General features: G+C 40.5%; 1 protein-coding gene across 1 annotated transcript in view; it reads left to right on the forward strand.

Annotated features, from left to right (window-relative positions):
• Positions 1-540: 540 nt before the first annotated feature.
• The window catches only part of LOC131139559 (FERM domain-containing protein 5-like), a 39,789-nt gene continuing 15,284 nt past the window's right edge, over positions 541-25,045 (forward strand). The window contains exons 1-2 of the mRNA XM_058089265.1: positions 541-930; positions 24,775-24,879. Of these exons, the coding sequence (XP_057945248.1) occupies positions 829-930; positions 24,775-24,879 (207 nt within the window). The 5' untranslated portion in view covers positions 541-828. The remainder of the gene's footprint in view (positions 931-24,774; positions 24,880-25,045) is intronic.

Here is a 25,045-nt window from a genome sequence, read left to right on the forward strand (position 1 = left end):
AGTCTAAATGAATAACAACTAAATAAAATAATAGTAATAGTAATAAATACTAGTAATAAAAAGTGTGTTGTTTTCAAAGTATTTACATTTTTTCAAATTTCAAAGTTTTCATCACACAAATATATAATAAATTATTTACCTATACCTAGAAGTTACCTGTAAAGAAAATGCCCTAGCCATGTTGCACCAAATATCATTGCAAACGTGTTCACATATCTCAAAGTTTCAAAAAAATGGTCATAATTTAGTTGATTTTGAAGATGCATAGTTATATATATAATATATTGCACAAACACGTAAGTACAGGACATGTGATCAATATTGCCTTTGAACAATATAATAATAATAATAATATAATAATAAAGACTGAAAAGGATAATGCCTTACCAAGTAACACAATTAACAAGAATCAGGATCAGGACTTTTGAGGGTCACTGAACACACCATTAGTGACGTGATCACGTGCATGGCTGTTTTTTTAAAGCCCAAACAAGTGGCTTGGCTGTGTGTGTGTTACCATCCTATCCTATCCATCAGAACCGCGGTGAATTTAAGATTCAGAAGGCATCATCCCAGCCAGCCCTGATTGGCTGAAGAAAAAGAGCCATTCAATCGCGGTGTTAGCGAAGGTGCGGTGACACTTGAACGTGGACCACAGAGGACGGAGCCAGTACCTCATCATGACAAGTCTTGCTACGGGGGCTGCGGTGGAGACCCGGGCTGTGAGCAGGTGTTGGAGCAGGGTGCAGGGACGTCGTTAACTTGCATGCATGCACCCCACGCCGTCGTCCCCGGTCCGGTTCGCAGACTACTGCCGCCGGCGGGAAGATGCTGAGCCGACTGATGAGCAGCAGCATCCGGAGTCTGGACCGAGAATGCAACTGCACCGTGAGGCTGCTGGACGACTCCGAGTACACCTGCACCATCCAGGTCAGTGGAGTTTTATTATTTTTTTTTTTTTTAAAGGTAGGGGAGGTGATCAGCTAGCAAGACGTCCCCCAACATATACCCCCTTTGATTTTGGGGGGGCTGCAGACAGAGCTTGATGCTCAATGACATCACCAATCTGGGTATCCTGTCAGGAGAATCTGCAGCAATGTTAGAGAAACACATGAGCATCGCTGATTATTCACTCATTTAAATGCATGAGGAAAACAAACTGCTTCATCTTAATTGGAACATCTCCAAGGAGGTGGATTGTTCATTTATTTGAGTTTCTTTGCAATATAAACACCTGATTCGAATCTCCTTACCATTGCTCTTATAGTGGAAGCGACCATATTTAGCCATTTAGGCCAAATGTAAGGCAGCAGAAACATGTGACCTCTCCCAGCCAATCCGTGAATGTATTAATAATAATAATAATGCAAAAAAAAGTTGCAAATAAACACTCAAGGTTGAACACAATTAGTATTTCAGAACATGTTTCCCTATTAGAATGAATGGGAATAGAAATAATCCATTCCGAGGTCAATGGATCAATGGAGAAGAACAGACTTGAGGAGAAACATCTTCTAAGACAACCTGAACAATCCAGTTGCGATGCATTGAATGCTTTTGAGCATTATACATGGACGTTAATGTCATAAGTTTAATTCCTTAACCACTTTGGCAGTATGACAACACTACATTAGCGGAATTGACTGTCGACATTTACGGTGCAAGACCATAATGCACATAACACAGCACAACATTTCCATACAATATTCATTTATTCATTCATTTTCTACCGCTTTTTCCTCACGAGGGTCACGGGGGGGGGGGGGGGGGGTGCTGCTGGAGCCTATCCCAGCTGTCTTAGGGCGAGAGGCGGGGGAAACACCCTGGACTGGTCGCCAGCCAATCACAGGGCATATATAGACAAACAACCATTCACACTCACATTCATACCTATGGACAATTTGGAGTCGCCAATTAACCTAGCATGTTTTTGGAATGTGGGAGGAAACCGGAGTACCCGGAGAAAAACCACGCATGCACGGGGAGAACATGCAAACTCCACACAGAGATGGCAGAGGGTGGAATTGAACTCGGGTCTCCTAGATGTGAGCCCTGCACGATAACCACTGGGCAACGTGCAGCCTAGTAATGAGTTAATTCATTCATTCATTTTCTACTGCTTATCCTCATGAGGGTCGCGGGGGTGCTGGAGCCTATCCCAGCTGTCTTCAGGCGAGAGGCGGGGTACACCCTGGACTGGTCGCCAGCCAATCACAGGGCACATATAGACAAACAACCATTCACATTCACATTCATACCTATGGACAATTTGGAGTCGCCAATTAACCTAGCATGTTTTTGGAATGTGGGTGGAATTGAACCCTGGTCTCCTAGCTGTGAGGTCTGCGCGTTAACCACTAGTCCACCGTGCCGCCCCATACAATATTCATTATTTATTATTCCCATAATGTATTTGACATGCTACAATAAGAAAAGGGTATAAAAAGTGAGAAAATCATGCTGCAGACCGATGTAAGAGTGGCTTCATGTTGGCAGGGGTTTCTTTTCTAATTGGTCCTTTGCTTACTGGTACTATATATATATACGTATATGCCTCATTGGTTATTGTTGTGTTGTGAGCTAATTTGCTGATGAAATATAAGTATAAATATCACCCCGAGACTTCTGCATTCTGGTAACAGCAGTTAATGGTGCACATTGAATCATTCAGGTCTTTGCAAAACGTGTTTAAAACATCCCCCCTCCTAAGTCCTTGCACTTGACGTATCAGCAGAATCAATGCCATATTGACCCGAGTGAAGACGAGACGTGCGTTTGTAAGTGAGGTTAAGTCATTAGTGTTATCTAGCTGCAGTGTGTCTTTTTAGCTTGGCCTCCCCGTGTAGGCGTTTGGAGGTCTCTCACTCTCGCTTTTTTTGGGGGGGGGGCTTTTTACACCCCTGAGGGATTTCTTCCGCTCTTAAGCTGAATTAGAGATGATGACAGCACACAGAGACCATCACTGCTTGCTCATTTCTAACAGTCTGACTGCAAAAGCAAAGCAAAGCCTTTCAGTGGCTGACAACTTCAAGTGCTTTTACTCTGGGGACTCTTGAAAGGGTGATTTCATGTCACCGTGTGTTCTTTTCACACTAATTTTCAGACTGAATAATAGAAATATCATCAACAAGTGCACCGGATGGGGCTGCATGGCGAGCTAGTGGTTAGCACGCAGGATACACAGCTAGGAGACCCGAGTTTGATTCCACGGTTGACCATGAAAATAGAAGACATGAAATAGAAGATAAAATAAAATAAGAGCGTCCCTCGTTTATCGCGGTTAATTGGTTCTCGTAACAACTCTCTTTTGGATTATAATAACTGAACTAGTAGTACACAAGCTGAAGTCTGTCCATCAAAATATGCTTATTTAACACTTTTACCATGCAGCAGAACACAGCAGGGAACAAATTCATTTCTATGAAGTGATTCCATTGCGGTGGATCATCTCTCTGTGGGCATATTCCATTATCCCCTCTGTGGGAAATAATGGGAAAAAAAAGCCATAATGTTCCACAATGGGCTTTCCAATTGGTCTAAATGGAAAAATAAATAGTAACAGTGGCAGGGTTGTTTATAACCATGGCGGTATTTCTTCACCTTGAACAAACAATGTGAACATGTTTTTACCTTAATCATAAATGTGACTTCTGTTGCATAACTTAGAGAATGTAGCGCGGATTTAAATGCCCTAATTGTCACCTATTTAGCTCAATTTAATCCACACATTGTCATCACGGGGGAATAACAAGAGGTATGACCTTCATGGATGGAGACACATTAAGTGGTGAACCGTATGATAATGTGTTCAGTACCAATTGCAGCACATGTCAGCTCCAATCCGCAATGTTATGAATAGCGTAGACAAGAAAAACATGAAACAGGGTTGATGCCACCTATCGCCCAAATTCAGCAGATGTAGGCTCCAGCATAACCCTGTAGGACCCATAGAACGGGATAAGTATGAGTCACGAGTTGAGAAATTGAGTAACATTGAGAAATTCCATGTTACTGCTCTTCTAATACAGTGGAACCTTGGTTTAGAGTCTGCCCCGGTTAGTGTCTTTTTTGGTTCATGCAGAAAATGCCGCAATTTTCCCTTAGTTTGCATGAATTCTTCGGTGAGCAAACAATATGTTGTGTTCTTAATATACTGTTTGAGTCCATCTGTATTCTTGATTTTTTTTTTTTTGACCGGAAAACATCCATTCCATCAGCAAGCGAACAAAATGCTAACCGAAACCGGACGCTACATATCCGTTCTATGATTTCACCAGCAGATGACTCTCAAAATATATATTTTTTAAAGTTTTTAAATGATAGTTTTGCTTGTATAAATTTTTTTAAATGCATATAAATAAAGAATGAAAGAGCTAAATGAACATTGAAGGTTACTTTTAGTACCTTGGTTGAAGACTACTGTTCCCAAAGACATGCTGTGTCATGTTGTGTAATGAGTTATTTCTGAAATTCAATAGTGTTTCTCAGCATTCTCTGGCTGCATTCTGGGTTATTGAGGTGAGAAACACTATTGAATTCAAGAAGCAACTCATGGCAAAACAAGAAGGTGGTGGTGGTTGTGGGGACAAAAGAATCACGTCTTCAATAAAGGTAAAAGTAACCTTAAATGTGTTTTTCCCCTTCCATTCATCATTTATATATATTTATATACATTTTGAATCGTGTAAAACCTTAAATACATTTTTGGCTTTTGATTCGGTTTTTGTCTGACATTAAGGATACTAAATTAAGGATGCTAATCAAGGTTCCGTTGTACCATTGAAGCAAGAACATCACCAGGTCAACTTATTTACACAAGGCTAGACAGGATGATGTAAAATGATTTGATTTATACATATTCATTAAGCAATTAAATCCCTCATCTAGTATATTAAATATGATATATATATATCGGTAGGAAGACAGCAGCAGCTGGTGGGGCACTGCCAGAGCTGCCCCGAATGCAGAGTCGTATATACTGCTGTCAGCTCGCTTCCACTAGGGAAGAGTGGGAGTGTCTATACCGTCCAGTCACACACACTCTAAATTGATATTCATGCCATGCGCCACTAGAGATTCATCAGAGGAGGAGAGGAAGATTCATGATGAAATAACACTAATGCAGAGAGAATTACGAGTGGCTCACTCAGCTGGCAAAGGATCAGATCTGCATCAAATCATCCTGCAGGAAGCAGGAAGGAGATTTGTTGTTTTATGTGAATGCTTTTGCACAACACAAACTGGGAGCAAGTTATAGGAAAAAAAGGCAAAACGTACTCTACATTTTTTCCAGACTTGTATTATAGTTTATCTTCAAATTGGATCTGTTGTCTCTCCAGGCTTCCCTGTTGTGAACCTGGTTAAGATTAACCTAGATTTTTTATTTTTTTTTTGCTTGTGCAGCCTTCACCTCAGCACTAAATTAATGATAATGCCTAAATTTAGCATAAACTGCTGCCTGTAGAACCATCCACAGTCAGACGAGGACTGGTGTCCAAACCAAAACCTCAGGGGGACGTTGGAACATTTGAAAACACACTGATGTAGTGTTTGCTTTTTTAAAATAAATTATAACAGTAATCCCTCGTTTATCGCTGTTAATTGTTTCCAGACCCGACTGTGATAAGTGAATTTCTTATTAATAAAATGAATACATATTGTTTGATTATCATTTCAGCTTCTTATCTTTACATTTTGCTGTATATTTCCAATTTTTGCTGTTTGTATCGGGGGGGGGGGGGGGTCGAAAAGGTGGAATCAAGCTTGGGTCTCCTAGCTGTGAGGCATGTGCGAGCACCACTCCACCACCGTGCAGCCTTGTATGGGAGCAGTTACAGTTACAGGCTAGCTCAGGAGCTCATAGACAAACAACCATTCACACTCACATTCATACCTATGGACAATTTGGAGTCGCCAATTAACCTAGCATGTTTTTGGAATGTGGGAGGAAAAAACGGAGTACCCGGAGAAAACCCACGCATACACAGGGAGAACATGCAAACTCCACACAGAGTTGCCAAAAGGTGGAATCGAACTCGGGTCTCCTAGCTGTGAGCCATGTGCGGTCACCACTTCCTCACCGTGCAGCCTTGTATAAACATATGCGATGTAAATATCTTGATTTACATTAGCTAACATCACAGTTTTTAATTGATTTTTAGTTCGTCTTATCAAAAAAAAAATTCAGAGGGGGGGGATTACTGATGATGATCTCCCTGCCTTCATATTTGGAAGGCATAATGAGAAGATGATTTAATGTTGAAGTCAATCCCAGCACCGAATGTACAGTATGGGAGCAGTTACAGTTACAGGCTAGCTCAGGAGCTCCAATAGGAGATTGGAAAATGGATGCTTCTTCTTCTTCAGTCGTCTGCTGATGTTTTGCTATTCCAACCTATGACCCCCCCTGCAGCAGCAAAGTGCCACAGATGACTGTGATGTCTCAGCATCACACAGGCAGAGAAATCCATCACTTGCTTCTAAACCAACAAGGGAATTCTCTGTTCTTCAAAGGGAACGCAAGCACTTGTAGAAGACATCAGAGGAGCATTGGAGATGCTCGCTCGTGGTTCTGTTCACTTGTGACGTGAACTTGAGGATGGCCGTGTTGCCTTTTGCTCAGCTCAGACACAGCGTTCATGTCTTATTCATGATCTCTGCAGGCACGCCGGGCGGCTGATATTTAATCACCACACTAATGGTGTTTTCACAGAGGTGTGCCTAGTGATTGGTGTGTAGTGTATGGCTGCCCTGTTGTGTATGTGCATTACTTTTGTCCAAGATGGTTGTAGTGCACAGTGGTGTAGCATTTTATAGCCCCAAAAAGTCATACAAAGTTGCTGACTTCTTGTAATAATAATAGTGGATTGGGTTTTATAGCGCTGTCCAAGGTACTCAATGAATTGAATTCATTCATTCACTCCACAGTCACACACTGGTGGCGGTATTCTACACGTGTAGACACAGCTGATAGAAACATCACCAAATATTCAGTCTCTGGAGGTAAGATGGGTCATGTGCCTTGCCCAGGGACACAACAAAAGTGACTAGTTGGAGGAAGCAAGGATCGAACCTCCAACCTTAAGGTTTCTGGATAACCTGATAACAACCCGAGCCATTGCCACCCTATTGGGTGTGTTTTTATGGTAATCATTGCTTTGAATATAGAATTTCCATTATGTTCAAATAAAAATAAAAATAAAAATAAAAATAAAAATAAAAATAAAAATAAAAATAAAAATAAAAATAAAAATAAAAATAAAAATAAAAATAAAAATAAAAATAAAAATAAAAATAAAAATAAAAATAAAAATAAAAATAAAAATAAAAATAAAAATAAAAATAAAAATAAAAATAAAATATATATGTGGTATATTGGCAACCCAATTTGCTGGGTTGAAATAACCCAGCAGTGTAGTAAATATGAACCCAGCGTTGGCTCATATGAACAACCCAATTGGTTAAGATAACCAACCCAACTTGTTGGGTTAAAATAACCCAACGCAAGGTTGGCCCAATATTTAACCAGCGCTGGGTTGGGAAACAACCCATATTAGGTTGTTTTTAACCCAGCATTTTTAAGAGTGCATGTTTAAGAACACATTTTGTTTTTAAGGAAAAACACTAGTTCAAGAGCATTCTACCTCTTTTATGGACCAGCTTTAAAAATACTAGTCAAAGGTCCTCTATTTGACAGGAGGTTTAGGAAGGAAGACAGAACGTACAGTGGGCAATGGGGAGGGAAAAAAGCAACATTACACTATACAAGTGTGTAGCAGAATGGCAAAAATGTGTTAATGTCACCAGAGACCTTTACAGTGCAGTGCTGTATATGCTGTGTGTCACTTCAATGCACACACACACACACACACACACACATATATAAAGAGAAACACAAAATTGCAATTCAGCACTTCTTGCTTCACTAAACGACTGTGAGGCCAATTCATGCATAATTTCCTCTACTGCACAAAAGTGCTCCATATAAGAGAATATAGTGTTGATATCATTTCTATGCTCATAACCATACGTATCTGCTTTGCTATCACCGGTACACATCCGTGGTGGTGTACACACTGGTGTATGTATGGTTAAGTATTTCACAGGCATGTGTGTAAATGCTTCTTTCAATTGACTTTTTGGAGTTTGTAACTGAAGAAAGAAAAAGTAAGATTGTGCAGATTGGTTATAGTTTCCAAGATACAGTATCGGGTCAAAATAGGAAAAAAGGCAAGAATGGTAGTTTGTCAGAATGTGTGCACATTCATTTTAATATGTCTAGAGTTTCCATATCAAATGTTATATTTTTATTTGGAGAAATCTCTCTCTTGGAAGTGGACAAAATGAATGCATGCTGAAAAATTTCATGAATGATAATGAAGGGACTTAATGGACTTTTTGCATCAGAGTTTCTTAGAAACTACAAGTCAGATAATTATAAGCAGCTGGTGGCAAACTTCCTGAAGTCCAACAGAGCCCTTGGCTGCAATATGTCCAAAGATACATTTTTTGAATTCCCATCTACATTTCTTTCTATTGAACTGCGGAGAAGTAAGTGATAACCCCAGGGAACCAAGTCTATTGTACTTGTGCTGGAGCCTATCCCAGCTGTCTTGGGGTGAGAGGCGGGGTACACCCTGTACTGGTCGCCAGCCAATCACAGGGCACATATAGACAAACAACCATTCACACTCACATTCATACCTATGGACAATTTGGAGTCGCCAATTAACCTAGCATGTTTTTGGAATGTGGGAGGAAACCGGAGTACCCGGAGAAAACCCACGCATGCACGGGGAGAACATGCAAACTCCACACAGAGATGGCCAATTGTGGAATTGAACTCGGGTCTCCTCGCTGTGAGGCCTGCGTGCTAACCACTAACCACTGTGCAGCCCATGTAATATTATATTATGCTATATTATGTCTTAAATGAATAATTTTCTCTTATGTCGACTATATGGGGTTCATACAAGTGTAAAGGTGACTATAGGGGTGTTAGTGCATGTCTAGAGGGCTCTAATCATGTCAAAAAACATATTTAGAAGGCCGTGAACAAGTATGATATGAATAAAACTCCACACAGAGATGCTCGAAGGTGGAATTGAAGTCAGGTCTCCTGTGAGCCCTGCACGATAACCACTCTACCACCGTGCAGCCTTAAATAAACATATGCGATGTAAATATCTTGAATACATTAGCTAACCAGCACAGTTTTTAATTGATTTTTAGTTCGTCTTATCAAAATACTTTTGCCAAAGACAAAAACAACAACTAATGTTAAGTGTAGCCACATTGCACTGAGCAGCCAGGACGGACATGTGTGCCAATAAGTTCTTTGGCTATCATAGTACACTTATCCTCCGTACCATCGTGGGTGGCCGTCTGTGGTAGGGCCTTACAAAAGCCAAAGAAAGAGCAAAGAGTTCCTATTCTGGATGAGTTTTTGTGACTTTACTATAAAAAAGCCACTGAAGTGGAAATGAATCTTTTCGACACGATGTTCGATGTTCTTCCAGCTGTCAGGGATTCTAGCTGTTCATTGAAATAACGGCTATTCACTAGAAGATGCTTGAGTTAGCGAAGGTCAGTTTTCGATCGACTGAGTTTAAAGCCAATCAGCAATCACTTTACACCTACCACATTTTTTTTACTGACAAGGCAGATTGACGGCCGAGGTCAAAACCATTCAGTTTGCGTTCCCGACGTCCAGTCTGCACCCCCACATCCTCCCCTCAGCAACCCCTGTCTTCTTTTAGCTGGGTGCACTGCGGTCTATTTTTAAACCATGCTATAGCGGCGCCAGCGTATGTGCGTGGAATATTAAGCACTCCTCCGCTATTAGCCGCTCAGCGCTCGTCGTCAGCTTTCTAATAGTGGGCCAACTGTGGACGTCATCTTTTTCCGGAGTCGAGGCAGTTTATCTTTGACACATAAACATCTTCACATTTACAGGACACACACTTTATTGTATGTGAGGATGGTTGGAAATTTAAAAAGAGGACGAGGAGGTGAGGATGCCCTGTGGGAGCTTTTTGTTCCTCTCGCCTCTTTTTTTTTTCTACGTGCCTCCAAGCGGTGGACTGCATGCTAATGGGTGATACGCATACAGACACCGACATCAAAAAGACACTGGTGCTTCTCTTTAACAAACACGCTGCATCATGGGCTTTGAAGCAATATGATTTAAATTTCATTACCATACCATTCCATTGACTGCTTTCGATTACACATGTCGAAGGTGTGCTTGTCTGTACATAAACTGGAGCTGGGTCAGTAAAATGGCCGAGTGTGGAATTGAACTCTGGTCTCCTAGCTGTGAGGCCTGCGCGCTAACCACCTGTCTGCCGTGCAGCCCTTTTCAATCATACACGAGCAAAAGAGAATTCAACCACTGTACAATAAAACAAAAATAAAGTAAAATTTTAGCCTATTCCAGCTGTCTTCGGGGGAGAGGCGGGGTACACCCTGGACTGGTTGCCAGCCAATCACAGGGCACATATAGACAAACAACCATTCACACTTACATTCATACCTATGGACAATTTGGAGTTGCCAATTAACCTAGCATGTTTTTGGAATGTGGGAGGAAACCGGAGTACCCGGAGAAAACCCACGCATGCACAAGGAGAACGTGCAAACTCCACACAGAGATGGCCGAGGGTGGAATTGAACTCGGGTCTCCTAGCTATGAGGCCTGCGTGCTAAAGAAGAGCAACAAAACTAAAATAAACCAAAACTACTTTGATGACGTGTGACAGGGATGTGGAGGTTTTTGTCATAACATTTCAAAAAATACAGTAATATCTACTACTATATACTGTACCAGTGGTATATATGCTTATATATGATTGTGGCATATTGTGGAAATAATATTAAACAGAAAACACAGGAACAGCGGCAAAAACAGACGAAAAAGGCCCAATGTAGTGAGTTTTCCGCTTACCGACACCAGACCATAATCACTTCCATAAAAACACATTCACTCAGGAATCACTAAGTATTATTGAAGCGCAATGGTCGGCACACATATACATAAAATAAATACATAATAAAGGGCATCGCTTTTCCCTCCTACATTAATTTAGTAACATTAAAAATACATTAGAGCCGCATAGCAAGTCTCAGAGCAGCGATAAGCTGGTTTATGTGTCTCTGTGTCCCAGCCCGCCAACCAGTACAGTGACTTTCCACTGCCCTTGGATTTTTGGGAGCCTTGGGTCTCCATGGTAACAAGATTATTGCATCACTACTCCCGAGCTGCTGTCGTCAAGCTGGTGTTTGGCCGAGCTCTGCGGCAACACACACACACACACACACAGGCTGACACAACTCTTCTGTGCATGCTAATAACCTCACTCTGAACTCTTTTCCTACTTATTAGACGGAGCTATCTTCCCTTGTCGCTTTCTTGTGGCACACTTAAGTGTTTGCCTCTGGGAAGGTTGCACCTCACAACGTGTGGGACTATTTTAATTGGGGTTAACGCTCCTTTTGAGTGTGTGGGGGGGGGGGGGGGGTTTCTTGTGGGGGGGCAGGGAGAGATATCCATGATGGATGCTCACCTAAAAACAACTCACCTAGCTCATGTTCATGTTGTAGTACAAAAATGTGCAAATGCTACTAAAACTGGAACCTCCCCTAGCTACATCATTCACAATAGACCAAAGAGCGGGTGGGGGTCGTCTCCCATAAGGCCTTGTGCACTTTCTGCTTCACTAGAGGTCATTGCGACCTTGCAGCCAGTGAGCTTTTATGCATGTGGATGAGAGGAAAGAGGTGAAGAGAGGAGGGAGGAAAGCGGGGATAGGATTGATGGAAAAGCGGCTGTGGTGCAACACACTTCCAGTTACATTAAGGAACATCACATTTAGGCTTGCAAAATTCAACATGAACAGGAGGAGTAAGAAGCAGATCTTAGTGAAGTCTACTCTGGTCACCAGCCAATCACAGGGCACATATAGACAAACAACCATTCACATTCACATTCATACCTATGGACAATTTGGAGTCGCCAATTAAGCTAGCATGTTTTTGGAATGTCGGAGAAAACCCACGCATGCACGGGGAGAACATGCAAACTACACACAGAGATGGCCAAGGGTGGAATTGAACCCTGGTCTTCTAGCTGGGAGGTCTGCGCGCTAACCACTAGACCACCGTGCCGCCACATCACATTTAGGCTTGCAAAATTCAACATGAAAAGGAGGAGTAAGAAGCAGATCTTTGTTAACTCTACTCCAGTCGCCAGCCAATCACAGGGCACATATAGACAAACAACCATTCACACTCACATTCATACCTATGGACAATTTGGAGTCACCAATTAACCTAGCATGTTTATGGAATGTGGGAGGAACCCGGACTCCAGTAAAAACTCCACACAGAGATGGCCGAGGGTGGAATTGAACCCCGGTCTCCTACCTGTGAGGTCTGCGGGCTAACCACTAGACCGCCGTGCCACCACATCACATTTAGGCTTGCAAAATTCAACATGAAAAGGAGGAGTAAGAAGCAGATCTTAGTTAAGTCTACTCTGGTGGCCAGCCAATCACAGGGCACATATAGACAAACAACCATTCACACTCACATTCATACCTATGGACAATTTGGAGTCGTCAATTAACCTAGCATGTTTTTGGAACCCGGACTCTAGTAAAAACTCCACACAGAGATGGCCGAGGGTGGAATTGAACGCAGGTCTCCTAGCTGTGAGGCCTGCGTGCTAACCACTCATTCACCGTGCAGTCCTGTACTGATTTAATTGTCAACAATTAGCTGAACTGATGATAATGACTTGGTTTTCCAAAACAACAGCTTCTAGCTGATGCCATTACAAAAGCTACTTCCCAGTGCACCACTGGGGCGCTCTCCTAAGTCACGTACAGTATATAAATGAGTCAGCTCATTAATTAGTCAGTGACTTCAGTACTGATGCTGCAGAAATGCCTGAACACGAGTCTTTAGTCACTTTTCTGCTCTCCTATGGAAAACTACCGCCTATTCATTATAATAATGTGCTGCGTTTTCTAGGTCAAACTTTAAAACGAGCGAGCCCATCAGACAAAAACTTTAACAACGCTTCAAGTCGCAAATATAATAGCCTGAAACTACTCAAATGCAGGACTGGGCATAATGATGAATTGATTGATCGTTAAGAATGTGGTCCACTGTGTAGAATATATTGTTGATGGATGGCTTTGTCTTGAAGCAACTGAGGCAGAATTGACTGCAATACTTGGCTGCAAACAACGGGGGTGCCGGTGAGTCAGTTACAACGACTACAACATAACGTCAGCTTGTATTGTTTCTTGAATTCGCTCATCCTAGTGCGTTGTTGAAGTTCCTTATTCAATCCGTTCCCTAGTTTGATTCCACACACTGAAATAGGTTATTCATTCATTCATTTTCTAGCGCTTTTCCCTCACGTGGGTTGCAGGGGGTGCTGGAGCCTATCCCAGCTGTCTTTGGGCGAGAGGGGGGGTACACCCTGGACTGTTCGCCAGCCAATCACAGTCTTGAAATAGGTTATATTTCTGAATTCATTCACTTATATTTTAAATATACTATATATACTATACTATATACTATACTATATATTTCACCAGAGACAATTTTAATGACCTATTGTGTGCTTCCTCCTGAACAAAAGGCAGTAGAATCATCCGTAAATAATGCCAACTTTAAGTCTTTCGTAACTTTACTGATGTCATTTATAAGTTTTGGTCTCAGTATTGACCCCTGGGGTACTCCACACGTAATATTTAAACTTGCAGATGTGTGTTCTCCCAGTTAAAATATTGCTTTGTAATTATAGGATGTTGTGATTGATTGCATCAAAGACTTTTGTCAGATCCCTAAATACTGCAGCTGGATTCTTTCTACAGTCTTGAGCATTAGTGATTTCCTCCGTAATTTCAATTAGTGCCATGGAGGTTGAAATATTAGGTCTGTACTCATACTGACTTTCTGCTAGTAATTCATATAATTCATATCAATACATTTGTCCAATCTGTTATTGAATAGCTTCTCGATAATTTTAGTGAATTGTGGTAATAAGGAGACTGGTCGGTAGTTTGTAAATTGATGTTTGTCTCCATTTCTAAAATTTGGAACTACTTTGGCTGTTTTGTTAAGGACTTTTCCGGTATGAAATGATAAATTACTTATGTATGTCAGCGGTTCTACAATCTCATTGATTATCTGATTGAATGATTATCTGCCTAGCTTCTCCTCTTTGTACTCCAAATGTGACATTTTGTCTTTAAAACAAATAATCAATGTGGTTAGTTTGGAACTCGTTTTTGTCCCATGGGAAAGTGGTTGTCCATCGGGTACTTTTTCAAGTGTCTATTGTCATTATACTATTTTCTATTTTCGTAGACCACATGGATTTTTGCCATTCACTGCTGGTGCCGGAACATAGCCCCTGTATGGGGTCTCGCTTATATGCGAGTTTAAAATTTTGCCATATATGATATGTTTTCACTTTAAAAGTGTTAAAATATAGCATAAAATGCTTTTCACCAGTGAGGACTGTGGATGAGGAGAGTGTTGTGTGCATGTCTGTGACAGCAATAAAAAAAAAGTGTTCCCGCTTGTCCTCTCAGGGGCTCTGTGAATCTCTGCAGCTAATTGTCTCAGCTGCTGTGTTTGAATGTTGCCACAATATTATTAATGTCACTGGCTGCTGTTTGCCTTCTGGCGTTTTTAGTGGAGCTTTCACTTATGAAGATTAAAATTGCATTTTCACTTTTTATAATTACATTGGAAGGGCAGGGGCTGCACAGTGGCTCTAACATCCCAAAAATATGCATGTTAGGTTAAGACTATCTATAGGTGCGAATGTGTGAATGATTGATGATTGTCTACACCAGGGGTCTCAAACACGCAGCCCGCGGGCCAAATGTGGGCCGCAGGACACTAGTTTGAGGCCCCCGCCTTGATATGAAAGTTTAATGTTAGTGTGGCCCGCGCAAGTTTGATATGGATGCCGTATGGTATCATGTACCCAGAAAAAATTATTACGTTTGATTAATGTTCATGTTAAAGGTTAAATAACTGTTAATAGTTATCCTCCCTATCCATGTGGAAGTGGTAAGTTTTGGGCTATTTAAGTTTAAAGGAAATAACTTGAAGGCTACCGTTTAGGTCGCTAGCTCTCTAGTTTGCGAGTTAGCATGTGTCTCAAGACCCTGCAGTTGCGCAATATGTTGTAAATAAAAAGAGTATAAATGTGACTATAGTCGTGTTTTGTCATGTCTACAGGGCTCTAATAATGCTTTGTTCATTTTAATCTGAGAAAAATAATTTGTCTACCCACCAACTATATGTGGTTTCTCAAGTTTTTATTATTTGCTGTTTTATTATTATTATTATTATTATTATATTTATTTATTTATTACTGATTGATTGATTTTCTTTATTCTTGATTTGTTTATTTATTTTTCATCTTATTTTGTGTAAAATAAAAAGTAAGATATTTGAGAACAGTGCGATGTTTTATAAGAACTTTTCTTGGAACTGGAAATTGGAACTAAGGCGAAGTTTTTAAAATTTTTTTGTTTTTAATAAATGCAGTTTTTTTTTGTTTTTTTTTTTAAAACCTGATGCGGCCCAGTCTCACCTAGACCCGAGCTCCAGTGGCCCGCAAGTAAATTGAGTTTGAGACCCTGGGATAGGCTCCAGCTCATCTGCCACCCTGTGAGGACAGGCAGTTTTGAAAATAGCCAACTAACTACTGAAGTATAACAGTATAACATTTTGGTTTTACACTAGTATCATAACCCGATATAGATACTGGATGGGATCGGCCTTACTCCTACACATGAGGATAAAAAGGAAACAGTATCTCTGTCTTCCATTCACAAAACCTCCAAGGTCCTCCAAGGAAATGAGGAAGGATAATGAAGTAGCATTTGTACAAAGGTAACACTACATTGTGTGTGATTTCATCTGAGCGAGTCTGCACGCCATTTGATGGCAGATGATGAAATAAGATTGTGTCTTAGGATGGCTGATTGCTCTCCTGAAACGCTTTTCAGGCATGCAAGCGCAGCAGACGCAGGGCGCCTGCCGCCATCATGAGCCGTGATCAGTAACACATTTGACCCGCTGAGTGCTCGGTCAGGGCGACTGTATTGGTTGTTGGACTCTTCTCACCGCGCTGAGCCGTGTTTGCGGTGTCAGAGATCAAGGCCGGGCGGTACAAAAACCTGCAGGAAGGTGCTCTAGTGGGTGGCGGGTGTCAAGGTGCTGCTTTGAGACAAGGTTGTGACTTGTATGGCGTGTCAGATGTTATTTTTACCGGAAGGGGAGAATATATTTGTGAAGGTTCTGAACTCCTGATTACGTCCCACTCTTTTGTTGAGTAGATGAATTTCTCCTACAGGTGAGGACTCATGTTTTGTAATAACTTTGTTAAGGGTGCTGGAGCCTATCCCAGCTGTCTCCGGGCGAGAGGCAGGGTACACCCTGGACTGGTCGCCAGCCAATCACAGGGCACATATAGACAAACAACCATTCACACTCACATTCATACCTAGACTCATATTGGAGTCGCTAATTAACCTAGCATGTTTTTAGAATGTGGGAGGAAACCGGGGACTCCGGAGAAAACCCACGCATGCACGGGGAAAACATGCTGACTCCACACCGAGATGGACAAGGTTGGAATTGAACTCGGGTCTCCTAGCTGTGGGGCCTGCGTGCTAACCATATTGATAATATGGATAATGAGACTGTATTTTTGTTAAAAACAGTCTAAAAAAAGACGAGACGTCTTATATTTGGGGTCGTCAGAATTATATTTCCAGTCACTGGCATCCAAGGACTTAAGTTAATAAAAAAACAGCATTAGGAGGTTGCCCACAGCCACAGCTATTAATGCTAGCGTTTTCAGAATAGAGGCTTAATACTATGTCACTAATAATTCACTGTCCATGGTGCTGCAATGGTATATGCTGCCTTTCTGGCACTTGAACTTGGGTTAAATCCCTTGCTAGGCTTAAGTCAGTAAGTGCAATCAGTGTAAAAAAAACAACCAACAGCATTAGGAGGTTGCCCACAGCCACAGCTATTAATGCTAGCGTTTTCAGAATAGAGGCTTAATACTAATATCACTAATAATTCACTGTCCATGGTGCTGTAATGGTACATGCTGCCTTTCTGGCAGAGGGCATGGGTTCAATTCCTTGCTAGGCTTAAGTCACTAAGTGCAATCAGTGTAAAAAAAAAACAACCAACTAACCTGAAAGTGGAAAAAAAAGACTAATATTGATGTTTGGTTTTTAAAAACAATTTTCCACAAACATGTCTTGAAAAAGAGGGATTGACTCACCCTATATTCATTGTCTTACTGTATATTCAAGTTAGTATGCGCCCATCCTCCATAAAAAAAAAAGTCCTCTGAGTCACTGATATCATTAAATGGAAGTGAAGAAGAAAATTACTTTTCCAATTATAGAACGAAAGGTCGGAAGATGGGTGGTTTGTTCCAGATTTTTGGCACCATTTAGTCAACCCATTGGGAAAGTCTTTTTCAACAAAGGCTCATTTGGAGAAGCAAGCCTAATTATTCATTAGGTCGTGAATATACTGAACTGGAAATGACATCACTACAGGTGGCCAATAAAAAAAAATAATCATCAAATCAGCATCTTGCGAGAAGGTGTGGTTGAGATGTTCATTCATTCATTTTCGACCGCTTTTCTATCCCAGCTGTCTTCGGGCGAGAGGCGGCGTACACCCTGGACTGGTCGCCAGCCAATCACAGGGCACATATAGACAAACAACCATTCACACTCACATTCATACCTATGGACAATTTGGAGTCGCTAATTAACCTAGCATGTTTATGGAATGTGGGAGGAAACCGGAGTACCCCGCATGCACTGGGAGAACATGCAAACTCCACACAGAGATGCCCGAGGGTGGAATTGAACCCTGCTCTCCTAGCTGTGAGGTATGCGCGCTAACCACTCGACCACCGTGCCGCCTTGGTTGAGATGTTATAATATCAAAACTTCAAGTGTTAATACATTTAGGCTTGCAAAATTCAACATGAAAAGGAATAGTAAGAAGCAGATCTTAGTTAAGTCTACTCTGGTGGCCAGCCAATCACAGGGCACATATAGACAAACAACCATTCACACTCACATTCATACCTATGGACAATTTGGGTCAATTAACCTAGCATGTGGGAGGAACCCGGACTATAGTAAAAACTCCACACAGAGATGCCCGAGGGTGGAATTGAACCCTGGTCTCCTAGCTGTGAGGTCTGCATGCTAACCACTTGACCACCGTGCCGCCTTGATTGAGATGTTATAATACCAAAACTTCAAGTGTTAATACATTTTAATGGCTATCGCCAAAGCAGCAGTTATGTCCGAGTTGGGCAATAATTACTGGAAAGACTGGAATTTTGTCAATTTGTCAACCTTACATCCTTTATTTGTTTTTACGACCTCAAATGAAGATACCCGTCCGACCGGCGGTGTATGTTTCCTAAGCCAATATAACAATGACAATGCATCTGTCATGGTAGCCTGAGTCAGTGCGACTTCATTCCAACACAGAAAAAAAAAATGGTCGGTCTGGCAAGCAGGAAGCACAAGTAAAGTGCTACAGCTTTATTCTCAGCCAAGTAAAAAGTGATTTGGGGACATCACGGCACGAGGGAACAACGCTGACAGACAGAACAGAAATAACTGAAGCGAAAGTAAACAGAACAAGAGGAGTGGGGAGAGTGAAGATATACTGAAGGATGCCGAGGAACAGCAGATCTAGAAAGTCGATTCCATTGTATTTATCAATAGGGACACGATAAAAAAAAAACAACAACTCCCGTCTTATGAAGAAACCAAGACTCAGCGTGGATTGGTTGGGGTGAGAGAGTGTAAAAAGCGGAGAGGGATGAGTGACAACGGCTTTAACTCAAACGCCGATATTTGTAATAGTTGTATTATGGTGTGCAATAGTCATGGGAATATGGATATGGGAAAATAGCTGGAGGTATGTCCACTATATTGGGCAATACGGGTGTTATGGTGACTATAGGGGTGTTATTTAATGTCTAGAGGGCTCTAATAATAACACTGTATTTAGAAGTTTGTAAACCAGACTGTCTATTTTCTATTTCTATTTGTTTGTGGAAATTCGCTTATCATGGTTGGGTCTAGGCTGCACGGTGCTTAAGTGGTTAGCATTCAGGCTTCACAGTTAGGAGACCTGAGTTCAATTCCACCCTCGGCCATCTCTGTGTGGAGTTTCCATGATCTCGTGTATGTGTGGGTTTTTGCCGGGTACTCCGGTTTCCTCCCACATTCCAAAAACATGCTAGGTTAATTGGCGACTCCAAATTGTCCATAGGTATGAATGTGAGTGTGAATGGTTGTTTGTCTATATGTGCCCTGTGATTGGCTGGCGACCAGTCCAGGGTGTACCCCGCCTATTGCCCGAAGACAGCTGGGATAGGCTCCAGCAGGACAAGCGTTAGAAAATGAATGAATGAATGGTTGGGTCTGGAATCGATTAACCACAGTAAGCATAAATATGAATAATATTTACAACTTACATAGGCAAGTTTGCCTTTCCTATGCAGTATATACACATACAGTATGAATCTACTTATTTTATGCATGCTGCTCAACACAGCAAACCATTCAAATACTGTAATACCAACACTTTTCATACAGTTTCAAAAGACTTCAAAGCATTTCCACGGCATTCACTTCCACACATTCATGAGTTGAGTCCAAATTGAGTGATTATATTGCCGGGAGAGGTTGCTCTGAGTGCCTCGTGTACAATTCGACATCAGCAAGCAGCCAAATGAAGAAAAAAAAAAGCCTGCACAGATAAATATGTAATGCAGTTTTAGGGAGTAATTACCCAGAGTTTCTCCATAAGCGGTACCGTGACTCATCACTGTAAAATTACATCCCAAATTGAGGTGCCCTTGAGCAGTCAATAATAATGACCAGTGGGCCAGCCAGGACAGATCGCAAGTTCTGCAGTTTTCCATATAGATTTATTGACATTGCACCGTGTCTTTACTTTTTTCTGCTATCAAATTGTATTTAACTCCGGTTTCCTCCCACATTCCAAAAACATGCTAGGTTAATTGCCGACTCCAAATTGTCCATAGGTATGAATGTGAGTGTGAATGGTTGTTTGTCTATATATGCCCTGTGATTGGCTGGCGACCAGTCCAGGGTGTACCCCATCCTCTCGCCCAAAGACAGCTGGGATAGGCTCCAGCACCCCCGCGACCCTCGTGAGGAAAAAAGCGATAGAAAATGAATGAATTAATGAAATTGTATTTATCACAGTGGATTAACGGAGGCCGCACGATGGCCTATGGGCTCGAATGGGCTCCGTTGGGCATCTTTGTGTGGAGTTTGGGTACTCAGGTCTGCTCCCACAATGCGATAGATTGGAGACCAGTCCAGGTTTTGCCCTGCCTTTCACCCAAAATCAGCTGGAATAGGCTCCAGTATACTGGTAATTTACACTCCACACTATAGGGGGAGCCCTGGTGTCACAATGATTCCTTAGCTTTACTTTGTATTGAGGAGGGCTTTCCAGCAAAAAAAAAAAAAAATAAAGCATCATTTTCTTTGTTTCGGCCATTTCCATCCTTGTAGCTTAAAAAAAATGACAGCATCATTTATTGATGTTGTGTTTCCCAAGCTGTTATTGAACCCTCCTCAATAATTAATCTGGCACAAGACCATGCAGAGAAAGTGCTCTAACAAAACCCATCATCATCTAGTTTATTTCTTTGTTTACGACTTTTATTTATGCCAGTATATATTAAAAAAAAATTACCACAAACCACTAATGGGCCTGTGTTTTTCATTCCTCTGCACTGATTTATTTATATATTTCTATTTATGTTTTTGTTGTTGGTAATTAGTGTCCATTGGAGTTGTTACGACACCACCGTTAGATCTCTTCATCAGCTATTTAGCCAACAATTATAGTTTTTATAGTGTAGTAAGAATTGGAGCTGGAATGCAACATCTTAGTTTTTCATTTTACAAAATGACTACACTTGCCTTTGAGGAAAAGTTCATGCATAATTCATCTACATGTGTTGCTTTGGATGGGTAAACATTGGTTTGGTTGAGTTTTTTTTTTAGGTCTTGACGACAAAATATTGACTGCAAATTGTCCATATGTATGAATGTGATTGATTTCACACAGCACATAGAAAATAATGCTACTTTGTCAACAAAAGTGTTTGTTATCACAAATCATGGCCGCTATGCTGAGAGTCAGTATCCACATTGCTTCAGTCTGTCCGGATGTTAAGTCTGAGACTCACCACTTCAAGGGGTTTGGTGCACACCAGGGACCAAATGGACCTCACGAACAAGAGCAGAGTCCGTGACAAGTATGAGCCCAGCTTAAACTGCCTTTTGTATTGTTCCCTGCACAGAAAAACCGAACCAAAATGGTGCTTCAGTAAAATGTTGCATAACATTTTCATGGATTTCAAAGCCTGGCACAGTGAGTCTTACCTCAGAGAATATAATACCATTGGATCCTCCTCCCCTACTCCCCGAAAAAAATGATTTTCTGGAGCATATTATGTGGAGTTTTCTGCTCAGCCCGGATCCTTTTTACTTTCACACTGTTGGAAGGCAAAATTAAATAATTTTTTCTTTGATACACAACTGAAGTTACCTTTATATGGTTCTTTAATTACTAATTAATTATTATTATTATTATTTATTAATTAATGACATTATTTTCCCTTAAAATATTTTACTGTTTTTTTTGCTTATATGTCCCGTTAAATTATATTTTCAGATTATTTTCAATTAAGAAAAACATTGCAAATGACCCCCCCACAGGGCATGTGCTTCATATGGTTCTTTAATTACTAATTAATTATTATTATTATTTATTAATTAATGATATTATTTTCCCTTAAAATATTTAGCTGTTTTTGGGTTTTTTTGCTTATATGTCCGGTTAAATTCTATTTTCAGATTATTTTCAATTAAAAAAACATTGCAAATGACCCCCATAGGGCATGTCCTTCATATGGTTCTTTAATTATTAATTGTACTTATTATTATTATTTATTAATTAATGACATTATTTTCCCTTAAAAGATTTAGCTGTTTTTTTTTTTTTTTTGCTTATATGTCCCGTTAAATTCTATTTTCAGATTATTTTCAATTTAAAAAAACATTGCAAATGACCCCCTACAGGGCATGTCCTTCATATGGTTCTTTAATTACTAATTAATTATTATTATTATTATTTATTAATTAATGACATTATTTTCCCTTAAAATATGTAGCTGTTTTTTTTGCGTATATGTCCCGTTAAATTATATTATATTCAATTTAAAAAAACATTGCAAATGACCCCCCACAGGGCATGTCCGACCGGTAGAGTACCTTTTCTCTGTTCTGGTTTCAGAACCAAAAACATGGCAGCAGTCGCCCATGCATGGCCACAAAGATGCAGCCTGCACACACAACAGCAGTGATGATAAACTGGGAACTCATTTGTGGGTGTCAGTGTAAACAGCAGATGGAGTGGAGATTAATGCAGCGCAAATGTTGTGGATGAGGAAGTTTCTTGTCGAGCGACAGAGATCAAGATCAAGATTCAAGGGTGTGTGTGTGTGTGTGTGTGTGTGTGTGTGAGTGTGCTTCTATTTCTGTTGCCGGGCGAGTCAGCAGCTATGTCGTGGTGAATAAAGGTGGTGTGACAATGACAATGGGATACGCTGACAAGAGTCGCCGTCGTAGAAAGCAGAAAAGCTCTGCTCCACACACAAGCGGACCTTGAGGAGACAAATTGGAGCGCGCTGCAAAGTAATGCTTGTTGTGAAATGGGTGGGAATACAGTGGAAGTTGCTTGATAGCTTGACAGCTAGCGCCGTATTGCCCTTCTTTAGGCAGCAAGCTAAATGTGATGCTCTTGAATTAACAGAAAATTCTCCTATAGTTTCCGGTTGTGTGGTGGACAAAACCCAGTTATTAACTGCTGTGGCTGTAGGCAACCTCCTGATGTAGTACCGAACTGGTATGTAAAAACACGATTCAACACACTCCTATTATTAGTCAAAGCATATGCGTATTTAAGCAAATGTTACATATTCATTAGCTAAATTGAGCATTTTTCAAGCATAAAAATGTTGAAATGAACTAAAATACATACACAGTATAAGGCAGCGGTCTCAAACTCAATTTACTTGGGGGCCACTGGAGCTCGGGTCTGGGTGAGACTGGGCCCCATCAGGTTTTCCAAAAAAAAAACAAAAAAACACATTTATTAAAAACAAAAAAATTTAAAAAACTTCGCTTTGGTTCCAATTTTCTACAAGAAAAGCTCTGATAAAACAAGAATACATATAATAAGAAGAATAATAAGAAGAATAAATAAACAAATCAAGAATAATCAAGAATAATTAATTAATTAAAATTAACAAAGCATTATTAGAGCCCTGTAGACATGACAAAACACGACTATAGTCACATTTATGCTCTTTTTATTTACAACATATTGTGCAACTGCAGGGTCTTGAGACACATGCTAACTCGCAAACTAGAGAGCTAGCGACCTAAACGGTAGCCTTCAAGTTATTTTCTTTAAACTTAAATAGCCCAAAACTTACCACTTCCACACAGATAGGGAGGATAACTATTAACAGTTATTTAAACTTTAACATGAACATTAATCAAACGTAATAATTTTTTCTGGGTACATGATACCATACAGCATCCATATCAAACTTGCGCGGGCCGCACTAACATTAAACTTTCATATCAAGGCGAGGGCCTCAAACTAGTGTCCTGCGGGCCACATTTGGCCCGCGGACCGCGTATTTGAGACCCCTGGTATAAGGCATTCAAGACGCATTCAAAGACATTGATGAAATGTGGCATTCCAGGTGTCAGGAATTATCAGATGCAATAATCTCGACTAAAAACACGGACTGAAACTCAACTCTGAACCTCCAACATCACTTCCTGTCCGCCACTCATGCTTCTCCCATTGGCAACACATTCATAGCAACATACTATGTTAGGATGAATCTTATTTAGGTTTTAAATGGCTTATATACTCTTATTAAGTCTCTACTCTATTGGGTAATACCAGTAAAGATGATTATAATGGTGTTATTTCACGTCTTTATGGCTTTGGTCATGTTAAAAACTACTCTAAATACAAAAATATTCCATTTATCAATTAACAGTGAACAACAAGGGATTGCTATATGTGAGTTGGAAATGAAAAATCTGTACTTCAATGATATTTTAATGTGACTATTTGTACATTGATATTAAATATTTATCATATATAAAGAAATACATGTCATCCGTGTAACTAATGAGCCCTGAAAAAGCTCAATCAATCTTTGCAAGGTGCCAGATTGTCCCTTTTTCCTTTTTCCTCATTTACCTGCACCTTGTCTCTGTTTCTTCTTCTTTCCTGCAGCCGAGCCGTCACAGATGGCTGCTTGCCTCAGTATGAATATTTGATCGCCCTCATATTTCTCCCCGGAGGGTGGTGAAATATTTAAATGCTGTCTGGTGGCCGTTTTTTCTGTTCAAAAAAAAGCAGATATCCTAATGAAAAATAACAAACACTGTATATAATATACTTTGGCATAATTTACTTATTGATTCTTTATTGTGTACACTTATTAGCTGCCTATGACCTGCTGTGTGTTTTTTCAGTGCTGACATGTCCATGACCTTATCTTACCTGTAAGTGCTAATAATAACCTTTCCTCTCTTGCAGCGGGACGCTAAGGGACAGTACCTGTTTGATCTCATCTGTCATCACCTCAACCTGCTGGAAAAAGACTACTTTGGCATCAGATATGTGGATCCAGACAAGCAGCGGGTGAATAATCATAATTATTTACAGTACCAGTCATCAACTTGGACTTACTAACTACAGTATATTACGCATCTTGTCTCAGATATCCTTTCAAAAAATGAATTGTTGCTTCTATGGCAACTAGGAAAAAAAAGGCCTGACATTTGAACAAGTTGTAGCTTATAGGCTA

This window comes from Doryrhamphus excisus, chromosome 12, assembly GCF_030265055.1.
Source record: "Doryrhamphus excisus isolate RoL2022-K1 chromosome 12, RoL_Dexc_1.0, whole genome shotgun sequence".
Taxonomy (NCBI): domain Eukaryota; kingdom Metazoa; phylum Chordata; class Actinopteri; order Syngnathiformes; family Syngnathidae; genus Doryrhamphus; species Doryrhamphus excisus.